At 32.2% G+C, this 18,639-nt stretch overlaps 2 protein-coding genes across 3 annotated transcripts; one reads left to right on the top strand and one right to left on the bottom strand.

Moving 5' to 3' along the window:
• The first annotated feature begins 1,295 nt into the window (after positions 1-1,295).
• Positions 1,296-3,516, top strand: LOC102610741 (probable WRKY transcription factor 41). 2 transcript variants are annotated; one of them, XM_006490508.4, is made up of 3 exons: positions 1,296-1,910; positions 1,999-2,127; positions 2,603-3,516. In XM_006490508.4, exons 1-3 carry the CDS (start codon positions 1,573-1,575, stop codon positions 3,291-3,293), a joined length of 1,158 nt encoding a protein of 385 aa, XP_006490571.2. In that variant the 5' UTR covers positions 1,296-1,572; the 3' UTR covers positions 3,294-3,516. The 2 variants fall into 2 exon arrangements, with proteins under 2 accessions (XP_006490571.2, XP_006490570.2); XM_006490507.4 differs by having other exon boundaries at positions 1,297-1,910; positions 1,996-2,127.
• A 3,378-nt stretch (positions 3,517-6,894) lies between these two features.
• Positions 6,895-10,263, bottom strand: LOC102617919 (transcription factor SPEECHLESS). The gene is made up of 3 exons (XM_006490618.3): positions 9,537-10,263; positions 8,658-9,200; positions 6,895-7,198 (listed from the first exon to the last, which is right to left on the bottom strand). The coding sequence occupies exons 1-3, from the start codon at positions 9,939-9,941 to the stop codon at positions 7,133-7,135; spliced, it is 1,014 nt and encodes a 337-aa protein (XP_006490681.2). The 5' UTR covers positions 9,942-10,263; the 3' UTR covers positions 6,895-7,132.
• Between the last annotated feature and the right edge of the window lie 8,376 nt (positions 10,264-18,639).

Here is an 18,639-nt window from a genome sequence, read left to right on the forward strand (position 1 = left end):
TTATTGTTCACTTAACTTTGAAACTTTAAAAAGTAAAAAAAAAAATCTGAGGAAATAGACATAAATATCTTTCAAAAAATTAATTATGTGGTTATAAAGATTTGCACCCAAATAATAAAATATAACTCTAATCATTAAAAGATGAACATGCTGTTAAATTCAAATGTGATCAAATTCTTTTAATTTTTTTTTTAGAAGGGATTTGAGCTGTATTTAAAAAGAACCAAAAAAAAAAAAAAAAGAAATAGAAACCCTCCTGAATTTTGATCGAGTCCGTCCATGGTTAAGCAACGTAGGCAAAGGTTCAAAAAGAAGTGTCACATTAAACGTCATTCACTTTTTTTTTTTTTTATGTTATATCTAGAAGACACACGGCACTAAGTTTGAAGATTCTTGGTCATTTGCTTACCAAACATCATGTTTTGACTTGAATTTTTTATTTTTTCCCCCTCCCCCACTTTAGGATGAGGAATCATCTTGGCAATGATATTGAAGAAAAAAAATTTGAGTCTATACTTTTTGTAGGATACAGCTGAGTGGTTCTTCCATAATTTTATTTGATTAGTTATTTGAATTCGAATTTTGAGTGAACTAAATGTGTAAAAATTTATTTATTTCTTTTTCTTTTAAAAAATGAAATATTTGAGTTTATTCTTCTGATGGGACATTTAATTTTCTTGTACAAATATGATTTATTTTTTCCATAGTCTTTTATGGATTGTCTCTGGATTTTATACAAATCTTAAGGAGCAACTAAACTCATTTTAAGGGGAATTTTTTTTCCCCTCGGTGAATCTCCCTCCCTTGGAGGTTCACTAAAAAAAGAAAAAATAAGTAAAAATAATTAAAAGAAGAAGAAGAAGAAGAAGAAGAAAGATGCTGACAGTTCTAGTGGAAAATTAAAATAAACATTTAAAAAAAATTCATCATCATGTTATCAAATCTAATTCTTTGTATGTTGATAGTCTATCATCTTACTATTGTAGTTCCATAGGGTAGAAATTGACAGAATCTCTAGATCATCACAAACCAATATTAAAATAGTAATAAGGGGAGTGTGTTCACAATAGATATATAGATTTTATTTAATTATGGGAAGGAAGAGTTCACAATAGATATATAGATATTATTTAATTATGGGAAGGAAGAATTCACAATAGATATATAGATATTATTTAATTATGGGAAGGAAGAATTGGTCAGCAGTAGTAGAATAATTTCATCAATTCACTATTGTTTTGAACCATATTATATTCCTATGACCAAAGACCAGTCTTATGAAGAACAGGGGGAAAAAAATTCCACTCACTTTTTGCTCAGTCAAACTTCTCATTTCCATCGGTTTCTCCATTCAAAAAGAACCCATGCACCCCCCTTGAATCCCATGCACCATTTCTGTCCCTTCTCCTTCATAGCTTCGTTAATTTTCACCTTCAATCCACTTTCTTAATTTGTTCGTTCGTCTCAGTGAACCCCATATGCAAATTAAGCTCCCTAGAAACTAATACACAAGAAGCAACTTCTTATTAGTTTTTAGCTTTCGCTATAAATTGCTCAATTATAGTATTCAAAATGGATAGGAATATGGGAGAATGGGAGAAAAACAGCTTGATAAACGTGCTACTACAAGGGAGGGAGTCTGCCAAGCAGCTGCAAATTCAGCTCAACTTGCGGACTTCTTCTTCCTCGCATGATCAAACACGAGGAATAATGTTAGTTCAGAAGATAATTTCTTCATACGAAAAAGCGCTTTCCATGCTCAACTTCTGCGGCTCCTCATCATCAACTCAAGAGCCCCAGCCGCCGGCGGGGCCTGTAACCGAATCCCCGACTTCTTTAACCGGGAGTCCCCTGAGTGAGGACTCTGACCGAGATGTCAAAGACCCTCAGGAAGATGTCTCCAAGAAAAGGTATATATCGGTTATAAATTTATGTATGTACAGAAAATGATCCAGTGAGCAATTTCGTTTTACTTTGAAGTTAATTTCGATGCAGCAGAAAGACGTTTCCAAGATGGACACACAAAGTGAGAGTGAATCCAGGGGCTGGATTGGAGGGGCCGCTTGATGATGGATGTAGCTGGAGAAAATATGGCCAGAAAGACATTCTTGGAGCCAAATACCCTCGGTAATTGTCACTAATTAGCCTTCTTCTTTTTTTCAAAAAACTTAATTATATACTTTCTTCTAGAGCAGTTTCATAGCTTCATAACATGAGCAGCTACAATTACAATAACCACCTGAGAGTGATAACCTTTCTACATTAATGATTGATATCATTGGATGTCAAAAAGAATATATTATACATTAATGACTGAGTTTGATATGTTGCATACACCACATATATTTATAACGCTGCAAAATGTTCAAAGATAGTAAAATAGCATCTAAAAACCAACATGTAAATGCAAACAACAAGTGTTGGTCGATTGGGTACAATTTTTAGAATGATAGTATAATAATATAGGTCACCATAAGATGAGTAGTAAGTATAAAAGAATAGATAATAATTTTATATCTTCGAAACAATGTTGTTGTATAATTTCCTTAAATTATGAAAACTCTCTGGCTTTAATTTCTTTAATTTTCTTTCTTATGTACAGAGGCTACTACAGGTGCACTTATCGAAATGGCCAAGGCTGCTTGGCCACAAAACAAGTGCAAAGATCAGATGAAGATCCCACAATTTTTGAAATAACCTACAGAGGAAACCACACTTGTGCTCAAGCCTCTAATGCAATACTTCCTCCTCCAACGCAACCCGAAACAAAAGAACCAGATACTGCCGCCATAGAGCCCCAGCAACACAATTATTACCAAACTACTCCGCAACAACAACCAGAAGATGCACTCTTGAACCTCAGAAAAGGCCTTAAAATTGTAACAGAAGACTTAGACGTTAAGCCCCAACAACAGTCATCAATTCCTCCATTTCATTTCCCTTCGCCTTCACCTTCGCCTTCAGTGGTAATACATCCCAATTTCACCGGAAATTTTTCACCTTCGTTTGTATCTCCTCAAGCTTCCGAGGCCAATAATTATACTTTCTCCACTTCTCCTCCGAGCGGGATGAATAATTTTCAAGGGAACCAAAACTTTCAAAGCTCCTCTCAGGACTCAGAGGTCAATGAGATCATCTCAGGCGCTGCTGCTGCTGCTGCAACTTCTGCTACAAATCCACCAACTGTCGATTTGGATTTTCCTTTTGGTAATATTGAGTTTGATCCAAATTTCACATTTGATAATTTAGGATTCTTTTCCTCATTCCATCACTCTGAAAAAAATTCAAAGTGAAGTATCCTTAGAACTAGCATATAGTAAGAGCATAGCTTGCTTACAGGCCAAGTGAAATTTTCTCAGCCTCATTGAGAAAATTTCCTCCCATATCCCGTCTGTAACATTTTTCATTGTTTTAAATTTTAGCTTCGGAATTATTATTACGATTGTTTTCAACGGTCTGATAACATGTAATTGTTGCCAATAAGGTACTCTAATCAATATGAAATAAGTTTACTCATATTATGGATTCAACAGGCAACAGGCCATTAGCTGCCTATTTAAAGTGGTCTTTGTCCATTAAAGGCTGTCACTGTCAGGAGCTCGGTCGAGTTATTTCCAAGTAGATTTACTCCAGTTAGAATCCTGAGGAAAAAGCATTAGTTTGAGTTCTACCTGAAAAAAAAAAAAAGAAAAAAAATTCCTTGGCCAAGAAAAAAGATATATTTTCAAATTTTGTTCGGGCAACACTTCTATTGCAAGTTATGTCATTTGAAGCAAAAACTTAACAAATCTATGCGTGCAAAAAAGGGAATTTAGGATAGAGAAAGCTGAAATTTGTAGTACATTATTACCACAAATACATAATATGGTTATAATTACAACCACACTAATACCCGTATCAACACCCAATAAAATAATAGTTTACTACATCTACATAATGAATCCTCGGGTCACCAATTTGAAACATGTACCTGAAAATTTTAAATTAATAATGTTAAAAATTCAATAATTCTATACTTTGAGTTCTCCTGCAAATACCTCTTAAAGTCCTTTTACACATTTTATGATTTTGACCTTCTTTAAATTACATTACTAGAAACTCTTTGCACCCTACTTTACTTGTTCTCTTAAAAACTCTTTCCTTTACAGTCCAAGGATCAGTGGAAATCTCACTATAAAGCCTCCCAACAATCGGACAAATTGGTAATGACTAATATATGATTTGATTTTAAACACCTGGTTTTGAGATTTTTTTTCTCTTTTCATTGACTACAAATAATATTGCAAATCGTCATATTCTTAGTTTGAAGTCTTTTCAGCTCATTGAACCTTCATTTTTTTTTTTGGAATTATTATTATTATTTTATTTAGCTGTAAATCGAAAGCATCAATTCACACATAAGGCTCAGTTTATTCTATCATCATAAGGTATCATAAGGTAGTGCCCAAGAAATTAAAATAGGGAGAGTAAAACGAGAGATCAATTGAGAGAGGGGGACAAAAGGGCTTCATGAGAAACTCTATAAATATTTATAACTTTAATGGGGTAGTTGAATAAAAGGGGTTTCAAGAGGCATTTGATGGGATATTATTGAAAGATAGTAGTATATTCATATTCATTTGATGCGTGCATAATTTAGGTTTTACTCTAAATAATGGGCTGAAGGGAGCCCAATTTGACACTTTAATACCCAACAGATATTGAACCCAGCAAAGATTTTTTTTTTTTTGTCTTAATCATTAAGTATCTTGGGGAGGGCTCCAACTGTGAGAGTCACCTTTAAGCTCGTACCACAACTTAGACTAAAAGTCCCCGCTCGAATCGGGAGGCACAAGTTCTCCCAACAAAGACAACTTTCATGCGACTCGAACTGAAGAACAAACCCAATCAAACCACTTAAGGGGACTCCATTGTCGGTGGAGCCAACACTTTATTGGTGAACCCAGCAAATATTTTGATACTGTTGTTACTAAAACCTCCAATCATATATTGAATGCCGGCTCGAGCTTTTTCGCTCAACATTCATTCAAGCTCTTTCAATGCTGCTTCTTGAAAGTATGAATTGTATGCACTCTTTTGTCGGCCTTGGAATCTATTTCCCTAATAAATAAATACAAATTTACATTGGTCCAGCCCTCATTAAAAAATAATCGAGTAAGTATTGGCATGCTTTGCCTACAGTGTCTGTGGGGTGGGGGAATCTCTGTCTAAGATTATCGGACTGAGGGGACCATTGTATACACAATACAATCACCCATATTTGATGCGTTTTCAATCTCTTCCACTTAAGATTTTCGTCCTTCCTTCAATATTATGGCTCTTTTTGGCAACTATATGGTCTTGTGTTCTTTTTTTTTCTTTCTTTCTTTCTTTCTTTTCTGCCCTGTTTTTCCTAACGTGCATGTGTGTTAAACTTTATGACAGACGTTAGCTTTTAGCTAATGATTGTCAAAACAAATGTTATAGAACCAGCTGATGTACAATCACCTCCACTCTCTATCAAGTTACACGCACACATATATAGTTTTTTTTAAGTGAAGGCGTACTCACTGTATCAAAGTGAAAATATCACTAAAATATGAAAACACAGATTTTAATACATTAAAAATTATTATTTTTTCCCTCTGTTACTGTATTGAAATCTGTATTTTTTTATTTGTTAGTGGCATCCTCACTTTGTTAAAGTAAGGATGCACACTAATATACAAAAAAAATACAGATTTCATAACATTAGAGATTGTATTTATTTATTTATCAGTGACATCCTCACTTTATTAAAATGAAGATACCCTCAATGCATTATTAATATTATTATTATTATATACACACACATGTCAAATGTCACCCCGCAGGCTACAGCTACAGAAATTATTGCAGGTCTTAATGTATGAAAGGGAAATGGTTAGTAATTTAATCACTTCTATTAATTTATTCAACATCTACGCTGGTATCATCCATATCATTCTATCTAATGGCTTCGGGACACTGGTCGATTCAGTTTGATATTAATGTGTTAGTTCTCTCACTTGTTGGGATATATTGCAGGCGATTTGTTGACACAACAATTAGTGATATATAGTCTTGTTTTAGCATACACTTGGTTCCTATAGATCTTAATTTATTACGAGAAATTTGGATCTAATCTGTGTGGTTGAGTTGTACTAAAGTTTCACAATCTTTTCTCATGTCTACATTTATATTATAACAGTTTTTATAAGTTTAATGATATATTATTTTTATTCAATAATCACTAATCTCATAATTATGAGAAGTTCAACACAAAGCTCAAGTCAGCACTCAATTAGAGGTAGATATTAATAAACACTTCTAACACTTTCTGCTTTTCACCATGCTCTTAAACTATATTTCACCATATTTCACCAAAGGACTCTGTAATAATATTTATATTTTAGTTAAATATATTAAAAATACAAACAAAATCTTTGGCAAATAACAGAACCTAGCATTACACTGAACTTTTAGCTCGATGGAAGTGATTGAGTTGGTTGTAGCGGGTCTTTCTCAGTTAAAATTCGTGAGGTTCCAATATGTTCAAGAGATTATTACAAGTAAAATATGAGTATTTGGTAGATAGTTATGTGTCGAGATTAATCTTAATCATACACTATCATATAATAGTACTAGTGAAATAAATCTTTAAAAAGTATAAAGAGCACAAATTAGGAACTGTTCTTAACTCTTTAATATGAATAGCTTACTTACTATCTTAAAAATTGGCATTTCATTTGATAAAAACCAACTTGATCAGTCCATGAAACAAAAATCTCAAACACAAATTTAAGACCAAAACAGAAAAACATAAACCATTTGCAAAATGTAGTAAATTAAACTTGGGAAATAGAATTATCTAATATAAATGACATATGCATGAATCTAATCCTTGAGAATTAATGCTCAACTACAAGGTTACGATAGCTAATGAATTAACACTGGTCATGACTGCTTCTACAACGATATTTGTCAATAGAAATGCTGGTAAAATCAAGCGAAACCCTACCACATTTCATTTATTTCAGAAAATTAATCTAGCACGATGAGGAAATTAAACATAAGAGAGAAGTTTTTGTTAGGGTTTGGGAACTTGTTACTGAAACTATCATCAGTAGATCGCTTAGCAGAATGTTTGCTGAATCTGTTGAGCCAGTTCTTCGGCACTAAGTTGGCATTCAATTCCAATCTGTTAATGGAAACAAAAACACAATCATTACTATTCAACGCAATAAAAACAAAATACCACATAAATTACAACTCAGTGAAAACAGTAGGGGCAAATGCAAGATGCCATTGTTATCAGCAATGCATGATGCATCGCAGTTTTCAAGAGACATGCAATAAACTTTAAGAGTCAGTACACAGCAAGCCCTTTTTTTACTTGTGAGTGAAATTAATTACTGCTGCAAATTATTAATGATTGATGGTACTTTTACAATGAATTTTCTATTTTCCCACTTTGAGTATTACTGCCTAGTCTGCCTTGTGAATAAACTTATGTTTTGTGAAATTATCCCTTATAGATACACGAGGATGACCCTAATAGTCCATTATTTTACAGTAAAAGGCGTACATTTGAAAGATTGGATTGGAGTGGATTAATTTTTAGGATTAAATTAGATTAGATTAGATTGATTAAATTGGATTATATAATAATATCTTTTTTTTTGGTACAGTGTTGGGCAGGACTACGTTAAATTTAATTTAATGGAGCTGAAATAATTATTCAAATAATAAATTATTTTTAAATCATATTACAATTTGTTAAATTTAATATTTAAATTTCAATATTATGGTTATTAAATAATTGAATACTTTTTATGTTTAATATATTACATACTAGTTAAAATAAATTATTGAATTAAAATTTTGATTTAAAATTAAATTTAAAAGGTTAAAACTAAATTGTTGAATAAAATTTTTATATTAGTAACAAATTTAGATTATAAGATATCTAATCCTATCTAAATTAATGTGAAAATAGGGATTGATAATTTATGAATATTAGACTAAAATTTAGACTAATTTATTAGTTCTAACAGCCAAACATGACTATGAATTAAACTAATTTTTATCCTTCAAATTAGTTTAATCTCACCTTTTATCCAACATCCAAACATAGCCTAAGTAGCAAATTGTGTGAATAAACAAAAGGAAAAAGAAAATATCTTATGAGATGATACAATCCAAAGATTTAACTTTAAGCAAGATTGTATATGTACTAGCCACTCTCTTATAAACATATACGTTATGTCTTTTTCACTAAAAATTGAAGAGACAATATAAAAGAAAGAAGATGAAGTAGGGTCTTGGGGGCAATAAAAACAAAAGAACAGAAAAGTTCATAGGTCACAATAGAAATGACCCATCAATGAGAGAAAAAAAAAAAAAAAGGATTGCTCATAGGTCACCACCAAAAAAATTGTAAACCTCAATATGTCTGCTTATATTGTACAGCCTAAATGACCCAATTGCTAGACCTAGGTGGCTAGACTTACTTTAATATTGACACAATATTATAATTTAAAATTTAAAAAAAAACTTTTTTTTAATTAATAACTTTTTATTGATATGTCTGAGTTCATTTTGAGTCAAGTCTAGATTCAATTTACGCAGGATTGCTAAACAAGCTAGAGTTTGGTTACCTTGATGGTGAAGGAATTATGCATGGTTTCATCAACGGTGCTAATGTTCACATGGAGAATCTCAAGGGCAAGGTCCTCAAGAGCAGATATAATTTTCACGGCTTGCCCTGGAATCCGAGGAGACACGGTCTTCAAGAGGAGGTTTGGTCCAGAAAACTTGACCTCTACGTCAGCTATCGCAGACTTTGAGTTCGCGACCAGCTCATTAATGCTGTCAATTGAAGAAGTTGATGAAGAACAAGGAGATGGTTCAACAGAATTATTATTAGTAGCCTTTGTTGGAGAGAGATAGCCTTGTTGCTGCAATCTAGGCTTGTAAGGGCTGCCTGGTTGTGGGGTCCTTGGGCTAATAGGTAGGTTGAGCCTAGGGCTCAGTGGTGGCTTTCTAGGGCTAAGTGGTGAAGGTCTTGGAGATGAAACTAGCCTAGGGCTTAATACTTCACAGTAAACTTTTCTTTGCTTCTTGGCTTCAAGTGATTGTAGAACTTGCTGCAACTCATTGATGTAATCCACAACTCCTCCAATTATTGATGCTTGATCTCCCTACGCCATGCAAAACATAAAACTCCAATGAGAAAAAAGAAAAGAAAATTATATTACACCATTGTTTGATGCAACACTCCACCTTATCCTTCTTTAAAAACTTTAAATTTTTAAGTTTTCGTTGCTGATCCTCAAGTTTTCATTTTTGTTCTTAACTTAGAATATATCATGTACAATACCATAGAACATGGGATATCAACAACGAAAACTTAGAGGCACAACAAGAAAACAGACTGGGAGGTGTTGCACCCGACAATGCTGAATATAGATGCTTTGAGATAAAATTCTAGCAAAAACACTATCGAGAACTATTTACTTTCTAGATTATGTGCTTACTCTTTTGACATAGAAACAAGGCATGAGTGAGCGCAAAACAGACAAGTTCTCATTCATCTGCTTTCTCCGGTTTCGCTCCACAGTTATATGAGACATCCTTTGTTGCCCATCAGTGTTATTAGCTTCATCAGAAGAGTTAACAGCCGATGTAGCTGCTGTCTTTTGTCTCTTGTTTTTGGGTAAAGTTTCAGTAAGCTGATCAGTCTCATCAGATTCTTGCAAAATACTTGAAGAAGTTGACTTCTGAGACACCAACCTAGCTTCACTAACAGCTGTAGCTGCTTCATCCAACGGTGTCACACTGTCTAAGCTCTCAAAAATAGCAAATAAATCATCTTCAGCCAGGTTGGTTTCCCCTTCGTCAAAAAAATATTCGGACAAAGTATCGTCGCCAACACCACCCATGAATCTTTCTTGTCAAAACAAACAAATCCTTGTGTGTGTTTGTGTTTTTCCTTTTTCTGGCTTTTTTCCCGGAAAATGCTCAGGTTTAAGTAGAAAAAGAGAGAAAATAAAAGGGATTGTCGAGATTAAGAAATGGATACCACCAAAAGGAGTAAATAAGAGAGGGATATGAAAGGGACTAAACTATCACCATCAACTAGCTCTTTTTGATGGGGCTCTTATGAAATGGAAAGTGTTTTTGAGTCTTGCTGCCGTTAGTCACGGAGAACAAGGGAGAGGCAGGCTAAGGAATCACAAAATTCCAAGATAAGGGATTGGGAAGTTACTATATCAATCAAAACTGAAGGAAAATTAGAGAGACGTTACCCGATATGGAGAGAGAGAGAATGGGACCAGTGCATAGAAGTGAGATATATATATATATATAAGAGAGAGTATGAAGAAAAAATTGATTTTTAATTACTTACAGTGAAAGTGCATAGTAAATGCATGAACTTCCTTTGTAACCTTACTTATAAATTTATGTAAGAATTATTTGTAATTGCATCAGCATAGAATAGCACTTAATTAGCATCTCACAGAAATTTTTTTACCACACATTGGATATCTCGTTTCTTTGTGGCGTTAAAATTTTAATAAAATCAAGTACACTTGATAAATGTGACCATTTAATACACAAACATAAATTAAATAAAAATCTAACACGTGCATAAAATAAAACTAGCTAGTTTGTGTATTAAAACGTTACATTAATGTTTACAAAAGACCCAAGTAATAGCAAAAGTTACATGTGGAATAATCAATTAATCTCCCTTACTTTAATTTTAGAATTAAGTAAATACACATTTTTCACTTCATAGCTGACTTTTTTACTACTTATTTATTCACTTATATTTAAACTAATTCTTAGTAATTATATTCCAGCAATGGTACCAACAAAGTGTTGGCTCCACTGGTAATGGAGTCCCCTTAAGTGGCTTGACTGGGTTTGCTCCCCAATTCGAGTCACAGGGAAGTCGCCTTTGTTGGGAGAACCTGTGCCTCTCGGTTCGAGCGGGGACTTCTAGTCTGGGTTTTGGTACGGGCTTAAAGATGCCTCCCACAGTTGGGGCCCTCCCCGGGATATCTCGTTGTCAAAAAAAAAAAATATATATATATATATATATATATATATATTCCAACAATGGTAAAAACAAAAATCAAGGTTTTTACGTCAAGTTGATATAGGGTTATTGAAGAATTCGTGTTTTTTGAATTTTGTGAGCAAAAGTGAGAGGGGGCTTAAAGCATATTCCTCTTTATCTGAATTTGCCTAATTTTTTAAGGTCAATTAATTGTACTTTTATCCGTGCATAATTAAAATCTATTTCTTACCCTTTTAACACATGATGTCACTAGTTATTATCCAGTCGCCAAAGAACTGTAATTACCTAGATAAAAGCTCATGAAATCATGAGAGAATCAGGTCCAAAGCAATAACAATCATTTTCTTAAACATATAAAATAGAAATTTTAGTCCTAAAACTTTTAGCTAACACTTATAGATGAAAACTAAAGTCATACCTGACAAGATCTTGATGAGGATACTGTGTGATATGGAGACGGGGGACCGACATACGGGTGCCTCATTGCCTAGAAGGAAGCATGCTTTATTTAATTTCATGTTAATTGTTATTACCATTTTGTGTATTACTCTATTTTGTGTATTAAATGACGAATATACTCGAGGTATTTGTTAGGTTTAAATTGAAGGCGGGGCTCTTCAATTTACAATGTGCCTTTGTCAGATATTACTGGCCATGTCTTGTGGTGTGTTTCGATTTGATCCAGCCGCCCAGCCAGCTAGAGGCACACTATATTGACATTATAGGACCCACAAGTTTATCAATATTAATTTCTCATTCATGTACTTCCTTTTAGTTAGCCAAGTAATTTCAACTACGAGACTTTACGTGTGTGTGGATGTGTATACAATATGGTTTTAAAAGCCCTTAAATTAGACACACCCCATCAAATTAGAAATAAGACTTCTCTCGATGTAGGAATATAGGAAGGTGATCATATAAAAATATACATGGAAGCAATTCAATTTCTAATGGAAAAATTAAATTTGCACACAAAATTTATAAATTTGCGACTACGGCAAAGGAATTCAACCTCACACAAAACTAATGCAAGTGCTGTTATTAATCTCTATTAATACAAGTCTTACACGTGATGTTCAAAATCTTTGCATAACAAAGAAAATAATTTAAAAAAGGCATATAACGAATAAAGTGAGGACTCTTGTACAAAAAGATAAAATTAATAATGTGAATGAGTCTTTTTGCAGGACTTGTTTGTTTTCTTTCTAATCATGTTCAATCTCGTGTGCAATGTCATGTAAAAATCGCATCACTCAATTTTAGGGTGTATTTGATACTGAGATGCTGTAACTTTTAAATTACATCTGATGTGAAAAAAAATTGTAATTATAAAACAAAAGTTAGTAATATATAGTAAATGTAATTTTTAAATAATAATTTTGATAAAATTATTAAAGATATAATAGATTTTCTATTATACAAGTGAAAAATCATATCAACATAACTTCCAACCTACAGCAGCTAGTGTTTACCAAACACTTTAGTGCTGTAACTTTTAATCTACAGCTGTCAAACTTCAATTCCAAACACACCCTTAATCATACTATATTATTAATATACTTGTGAGTTAAAGTGACTCATATATATCTTGAAAAGCTGAATAAAGCTCAAATTAAGAGAAAACTAACTCTTTGATATCTGCATATTTTATTCATATTTGCTCCTCATTTAATCCTAGTTTGCATTTATTAATGAAAATTATCACGTGTCCATCTTAGATTTAATGCGTATTCGAAATTACACAAAATCTTTTAAATTATCAATTATCTACTCAAGATTTTTGGTGCGTATCAACTAGCCAGTTTTCCATTAACAATGTTATAATCTTTCAGAGATCTTAACAAAATGATTAACAGTAAAGCAGTGTGTTTTAATCCCCCCCCCCCCCCCCCAAAAGGGTTTAGTAGTGAAATGATGCTACCAACAAATCTTGAACAGACCATAGCTACAAGCTGCAAACATGTTACTCGTGTACCCACGCATTTAAAAGGGCTCAAATAAATGCATTATTAACGTACGGATGCTCTGTATTTGGTTATGTCAACTTGTGATTTTTGCAGGCGATACGATCAATCATTATATAAATAAATTGACTTCTTGTTAGCCTCTATACTATATCCAAAGGTCAGGAAAAAGGAAACGAATGTATATAACTTTGAGAAAGATTCTTTGGACTCCGGCGTGAATTAATGCCGTAGTTTTAATTTTATGATCGGAGACGCTGTTAGAATACATGCACGCTGCAGCAAGCAAAGCCAAAAGTAGAGAATGTTCTGCACGAAATCTCAGTTTCAAAACAGCCTTTTGAATGTCTTTTCTTTGCACCATCAAGAGGCTGTCGTTTCTACATGATGGCTAAAGTACATACTAATTTGCATTTCTTTTTGCGCAAATTTAAAGTCGGTACTTTGCACCTTTTATGATCTTGTTTGAATAAAAATGTTTCTAAATAATCTAAATAATCAAACAATTAAAAAAGGAAGAAACGCTTGCAGAGATAAAATTGTTTTCTCAGGATTATTATTTCCAAGTGTTAATTTTCATAGTTAGAAAGCAACTCTAGATGGGGGAAAAAAAGAACTCTTAAATCCTTTTTGTCAATAAAATGCTATTTTGTATACCTTATTCTTCTCCATACCATATAGAAAAACATAAACTAATACAACTGATTTATCATTAAATATGGCTCAAGCCTCAAAAGCTCAATTCAAAAGTGATTTTGAAAAGTTAAAAGTTAATTATGATGTTCGGTAAATTTTTTTAGAAATTATTTTTGGTAAAATCACTGGATAATTTTTAAAAACCTCCCCTGAGGTTTGGACTTGTTGCAAGTAGATGTCGAGAATCTGTTTATTTGTAAAAAATCCCCTACCGTCAGTTAACTTTAACATTGACCGCTAGTTGACTGTGCAAAGACAATATTACCCTCAACAACAATTTGTAGACGGAAATAACTAAAAAAAATTAAAATTATTGGCGCGAAAAACACAAACCCTATTTTTTGACAATTTTATCCTTGTCAATTCCAAAAATTTACAATATCATAGGTAAAGATTATAACTATTTTATTTTCAAGTTTTTAATTTTATCTTTTTTGTAGAAACTTTAAGAAAATATCAATAATTTAAAGAGAATTTTTAAAATTTTTAATTTTATCTTTCTTGTAGGAACTTTAAGAAAATATCAATAATTTAAAGAGGGTAAAATAATCAATAATTTTAATTTTTTTTTAGTTATTTCCGTCTACAAATTATTGTTAAGGGTAATATTGTCTTTGCACAGTCAACTAATGGTCAATGTTAAAATTAACTGACGGTAGGGGATTTTTTACAAATAAATCAATTCTCGCCATCTACTTGCAACAAGCCCAAACCTCAGGGGAGGTTTTTAAAAATTACCCTAAAATCACTCTATCTTACAATAGATTTTAAAAAATATAAAAAGAGTACCTTTTCAAAATCTGATTTTAAGAATCAATTTGATGCTTAATAAAATTTCATATATATATATATATATATATATATGATAAGACTTTAATGAAATTATTATTATCATTACCAATTATATTGAGATAACAAAATAAAAAATAAAATTAATAACATAAAATATTTATTTTAGTTATGAATTATTATATACACACAATAAAAAATATTTTATATACATATTTACAAATGTGTAAATAAATTTCATTCAACATTATATCCAATATATTCAATTATTTACATTCTTACAGTAGTTTAACAATAAGACTCATTAAACACATACAACTACTTTTAAAACCCACAAGACTTTTAAAAATAAATTTTACCAAATGTTTAATTGATTCTCTTAACCATTACTTATTTTACAGCTAGCTAACAATATATAATTATTTTAAAAGGTACAACGTTACCAAGCTAGCCTTTACTATATTTACCTATCATAATCATCATGAATCTTATCATATATGCAGTGAGGGGTTGAAATTTGTTTTTAAGGGGAAAAATGGAATGAATTAAAATTTTATAAATTTCTATGGATATTTTAAGTTTGACACCCTTATTTTTAGAGTTTGTTACCTACTAATGTTCATAGTTTTTTTTTTTTAATTATTATGGTTCTTATTTTCTGGCCCTCTCAATTTTCTAATTAAGCATTATGACTCTCGTCAAATTAAAATTCTAGTTCTTCCACCGGCTATGTGGTCATTATTTCAACTCACAAGGTCTTGCGATCTCGATTGTCTTTGTTGAGAGAGATCTTTAGGATTTTATCTTTCTAACAAAAATATTTTCAATATTGATAAAATGTCGGTGGATTAGAGTAAAATCCTAAATTTTCAAAGTTGTTTTCAATCACCACTGTCGTGTAAATTCGTAATTATAATGTAATATTTAAAAATATTTACACATATTATACATTTCATTTCTTCACTTTTAACTTTAATTTTGTGAACAACAAATTAAAGATCAAACTATGATTTTTTTTCTTCTTTTTTTTTTTCATTCTCGAATGCCATTGCACGAACTAAGAATATAGGCATTCAATGGGATCAGTTATATATATTGAACAACCATTAATGAGATGGCGCATGGTACGCCAACAATGAAGAAAATTCATGTGGTTCATTTTATTGAACGCTGGCTACTGAAAACCATGCATGCTTGTATATGCACAGCCAAGTGGCTAGCCTTTGATGGCCATGCTTTAACTACAGCATTCAGAACACGACAAACTGAACATACATACAAATACGTGAACAATAATAATAATACATGCATGAAATGAAAGAGAAATATGAATGAGAAAAAAAAAATTAATAGATGACGAGCCAGTGACAGTCGAATGGTACTGATCTGCAAAAAGCCTGCAAAATTGTCTCTCCATTTTTATGAGAGTTTTGATCTTATTTATTCTATAACAGATGGTGGGCTTTCAATGTGCAAAAACACGGCATCTCCGTGCCTGCAATGATCCTTCTAGGGTTCTTGTTAGTATTACTATTATTGTAAGAAAATAATTAATATTCAATAGGGGAAACGACATCCAAATACTTAAAGGTTTTTCCTAATGTATGGGGGAAATATTTGAAGAATAAACAATACAGGCTCTCTTGTAGTTTTCATAAATCTCATCTGTATCAGTGTATAAATCTCGAAAAGTAATAGAATTAAAGAGAACTTTTATTTATATTCAGGTGTCGTTTTTCTTATTAATATAATCAAAAGCTTTTTCTCTCTCCTTCTGTTTCTTTAATTATGTGTGTTATATATGGTGGCCGGTGCGGCAAGAATGAGTAAGGAAGAAGAGGCTAGGAGTAAATTCAAGCTTCATCTTGGAAATGCATTTCATTTAAAGTCTTCAAGGAGTACCAATTTTCCGTTTACAATTATGATTACTACTTGTCTTCAAATGCATACATCAGTTTTCATATTTACCATTCTCAACCAACCCGTCTCTCTCTCTCTCTCTCTCTCCCCCCCCCCCCCCCCCCTTATTTTTATTGACAAGTTCTTATCTTGAGATGTCATTGATCACTCTATTAAAAGGTACCATTAATGGACTATCTTCTTAGCTAATAAGGTACAAATGCTTAACTATAAAGGGTTATTACATGCATGAAAGGTTAAAGGCATTATCTGAAGATTAATCTAAACTAGCTAGATTAGTCAAGATTGGTAACATGCATGGGTTGTCAAATCAAAAACATAACTAGGCTGAATTTATTTTGCATTGCTTAATGGATATGAACCTCAACTTAGATGGATTAAGAATATTTAGGTGCAAATTAATGCTTAATTAGAAAGGGCTGCGTTTTATTGCATGCATGAAAGGTTTATGTCAATTATTAGGCATTATCCGTGAATCCAACTAGATGCGTCGTCAAGTTGGCAACATGCGTTGACTTTAAAACCCCACTTGTCGACATTGAATTTATTTACAATCGCAATATCGATATATATGAGTTGTTTTTTAAGATGCTTTATGATTTATATTTTCCTCATTATTAGTTAACTGTTTGTTCTAGGGGCACACAGTAGAGAGACAGTATCGAAAATATTAATAATTCCTTTTTTTTTTGTGGGGCGGGGCATCTCGATGGCATGAGGAAATTTTTATTATCTAAATCTAAAAAAAAAATACAATTAATTAGGAGACATAATGACCATTGTCCCTCGACAAATATTTAGTGTAAGATAAGGAAAAAAAAAATACCTCTTAAGCAAGACTTAAGAGCTACACATAATACGATCGAATTAATATAACACAAGTCTCCTAAACACATATCCTTTGAGAATTTGTTAATGTAATCTAATGAACTTGTGAATATAATCGTATAAACTCATGCCCTTAAAGACTTGATCGAACGGTTTTAAAAGCTTGATTGCATGATTTTTAGGTAATTTTCTTTGTTGGCCACCTAATCGAGTTCAGAGCCCAAAAAAAATAAGGATAAAAAAATCAATTTAGACTTTAATTACCCACTTCTCTAACTTAAAATAATAATAATAATAATACCTCCAAGAACTTGTATGCATATCTTAATGCATGCATATCACATGCTTAAATTGGAAGATGATCTAATCGTACAAACTAAAGACATAAACTCTAACCTTTCTAGTTCATTTGGATGGATTTAAGGAAACAGTAGCAACAAAAATGCTTAAAAGTTTAGCATAAAAGCTTTTTGCCTGTTTGTGGGGACAGTCTGAGTCTATATTCACTTGTTAACAGCCTATCGAATAGGCATGCTAATTAAAAACAAATCTATAGATAAGAGGCAGCGATTCGCTGGGCATGCATGGATCTTTGTACGTATAAAAACACAAAAAATAAATTAAACCCAATATTTTATGTATCATATAATAACCCCCATATCATTTATAGCCTACAAGTAGGCCTTCTATCTGTGAGCTTGAATATGGGACAAAATTTTAAAACAGAGTTTCATGACACTACATATAAATTATAATTAATAACATGGGGCCTCTCTCAACTTCATTGACTTCACATATCTGAAACATCATTTACTAGCACCACGAAATATATGAGCAAGACATTACTGCACTTTTGCTCTCCTCATAATTAATTAACTCTCTCTCTCTCTCTCCCCCCTAATTCGTCGTCGTATTGGGTGCCCATGAGTGTCAATACAAATTTTTACGTCTCTTGTGCATTATGTATCGTCACAATCGAAAGGATGTCGGATTGCAAAAATTTGGTCCCACGAAATTGATTTCATATTTGATTTATATGTCCCATTTTTTTATGTCGTGTCACCATTTCTAGCCTATAACCGTTGGGGATTCAAATTTGGTGCAGCTCCCGCTATTAAATTCAATTTTGATATATTACATAGGAAATCTTCTAGTATATCTTTTTAAGTTGATGTAGTAAATGTTTTGTGATCTTGGGTCCTACTAGACATAGCCTACTTAAGAAACTCTTTTAACTTCTTTTCCAAAATTTTAAAAGATAATTTATTTTTTTTTATCTGTTGGACGTACTCTTTTTGTACACGGCCTCATTGCATTGAATTAGGATTCAAGCGTCACCACTAAAGTTTGATGTAT

Source organism: Citrus sinensis, chromosome 9, assembly GCF_022201045.2.
Source record: "Citrus sinensis cultivar Valencia sweet orange chromosome 9, DVS_A1.0, whole genome shotgun sequence".
Classification (NCBI taxonomy): Eukaryota; Viridiplantae; Streptophyta; class Magnoliopsida; order Sapindales; family Rutaceae; genus Citrus; species Citrus sinensis.

Excerpts from the sequence above, each read along its gene's own strand:
- LOC102610741 (XM_006490507.4), top strand. The coding sequence starts at position 1,573 with ATGGATAGGAATATGGGAGAATGGGAGAAAAACAGCTTGATAAACGTG. Across the intron at positions 1,911-1,995 it reads GAAGATGTCTCCAAGAAAAG|CAGAAAGACGTTTCCAAGAT; the intron begins GTATATATCGGT and ends ATTTCGATGCAG. Across the intron at positions 2,128-2,602 it reads CTTGGAGCCAAATACCCTCG|AGGCTACTACAGGTGCACTT; the intron begins GTAATTGTCACT and ends TCTTATGTACAG.
- LOC102617919 (XM_006490618.3), bottom strand. The coding sequence starts at position 9,941 with ATGGGTGGTGTTGGCGACGATACTTTGTCCGAATATTTTTTTGACGAA. Across the intron at positions 9,201-9,536 it reads CTTGTTTCTATGTCAAAAGA|GGAGATCAAGCATCAATAAT; the intron begins GTAAGCACATAA and ends TGCATGGCGTAG. Across the intron at positions 7,199-8,657 it reads ATAATTCCTTCACCATCAAG|ATTGGAATTGAATGCCAACT; the intron begins GTAACCAAACTC and ends TTCCATTAACAG.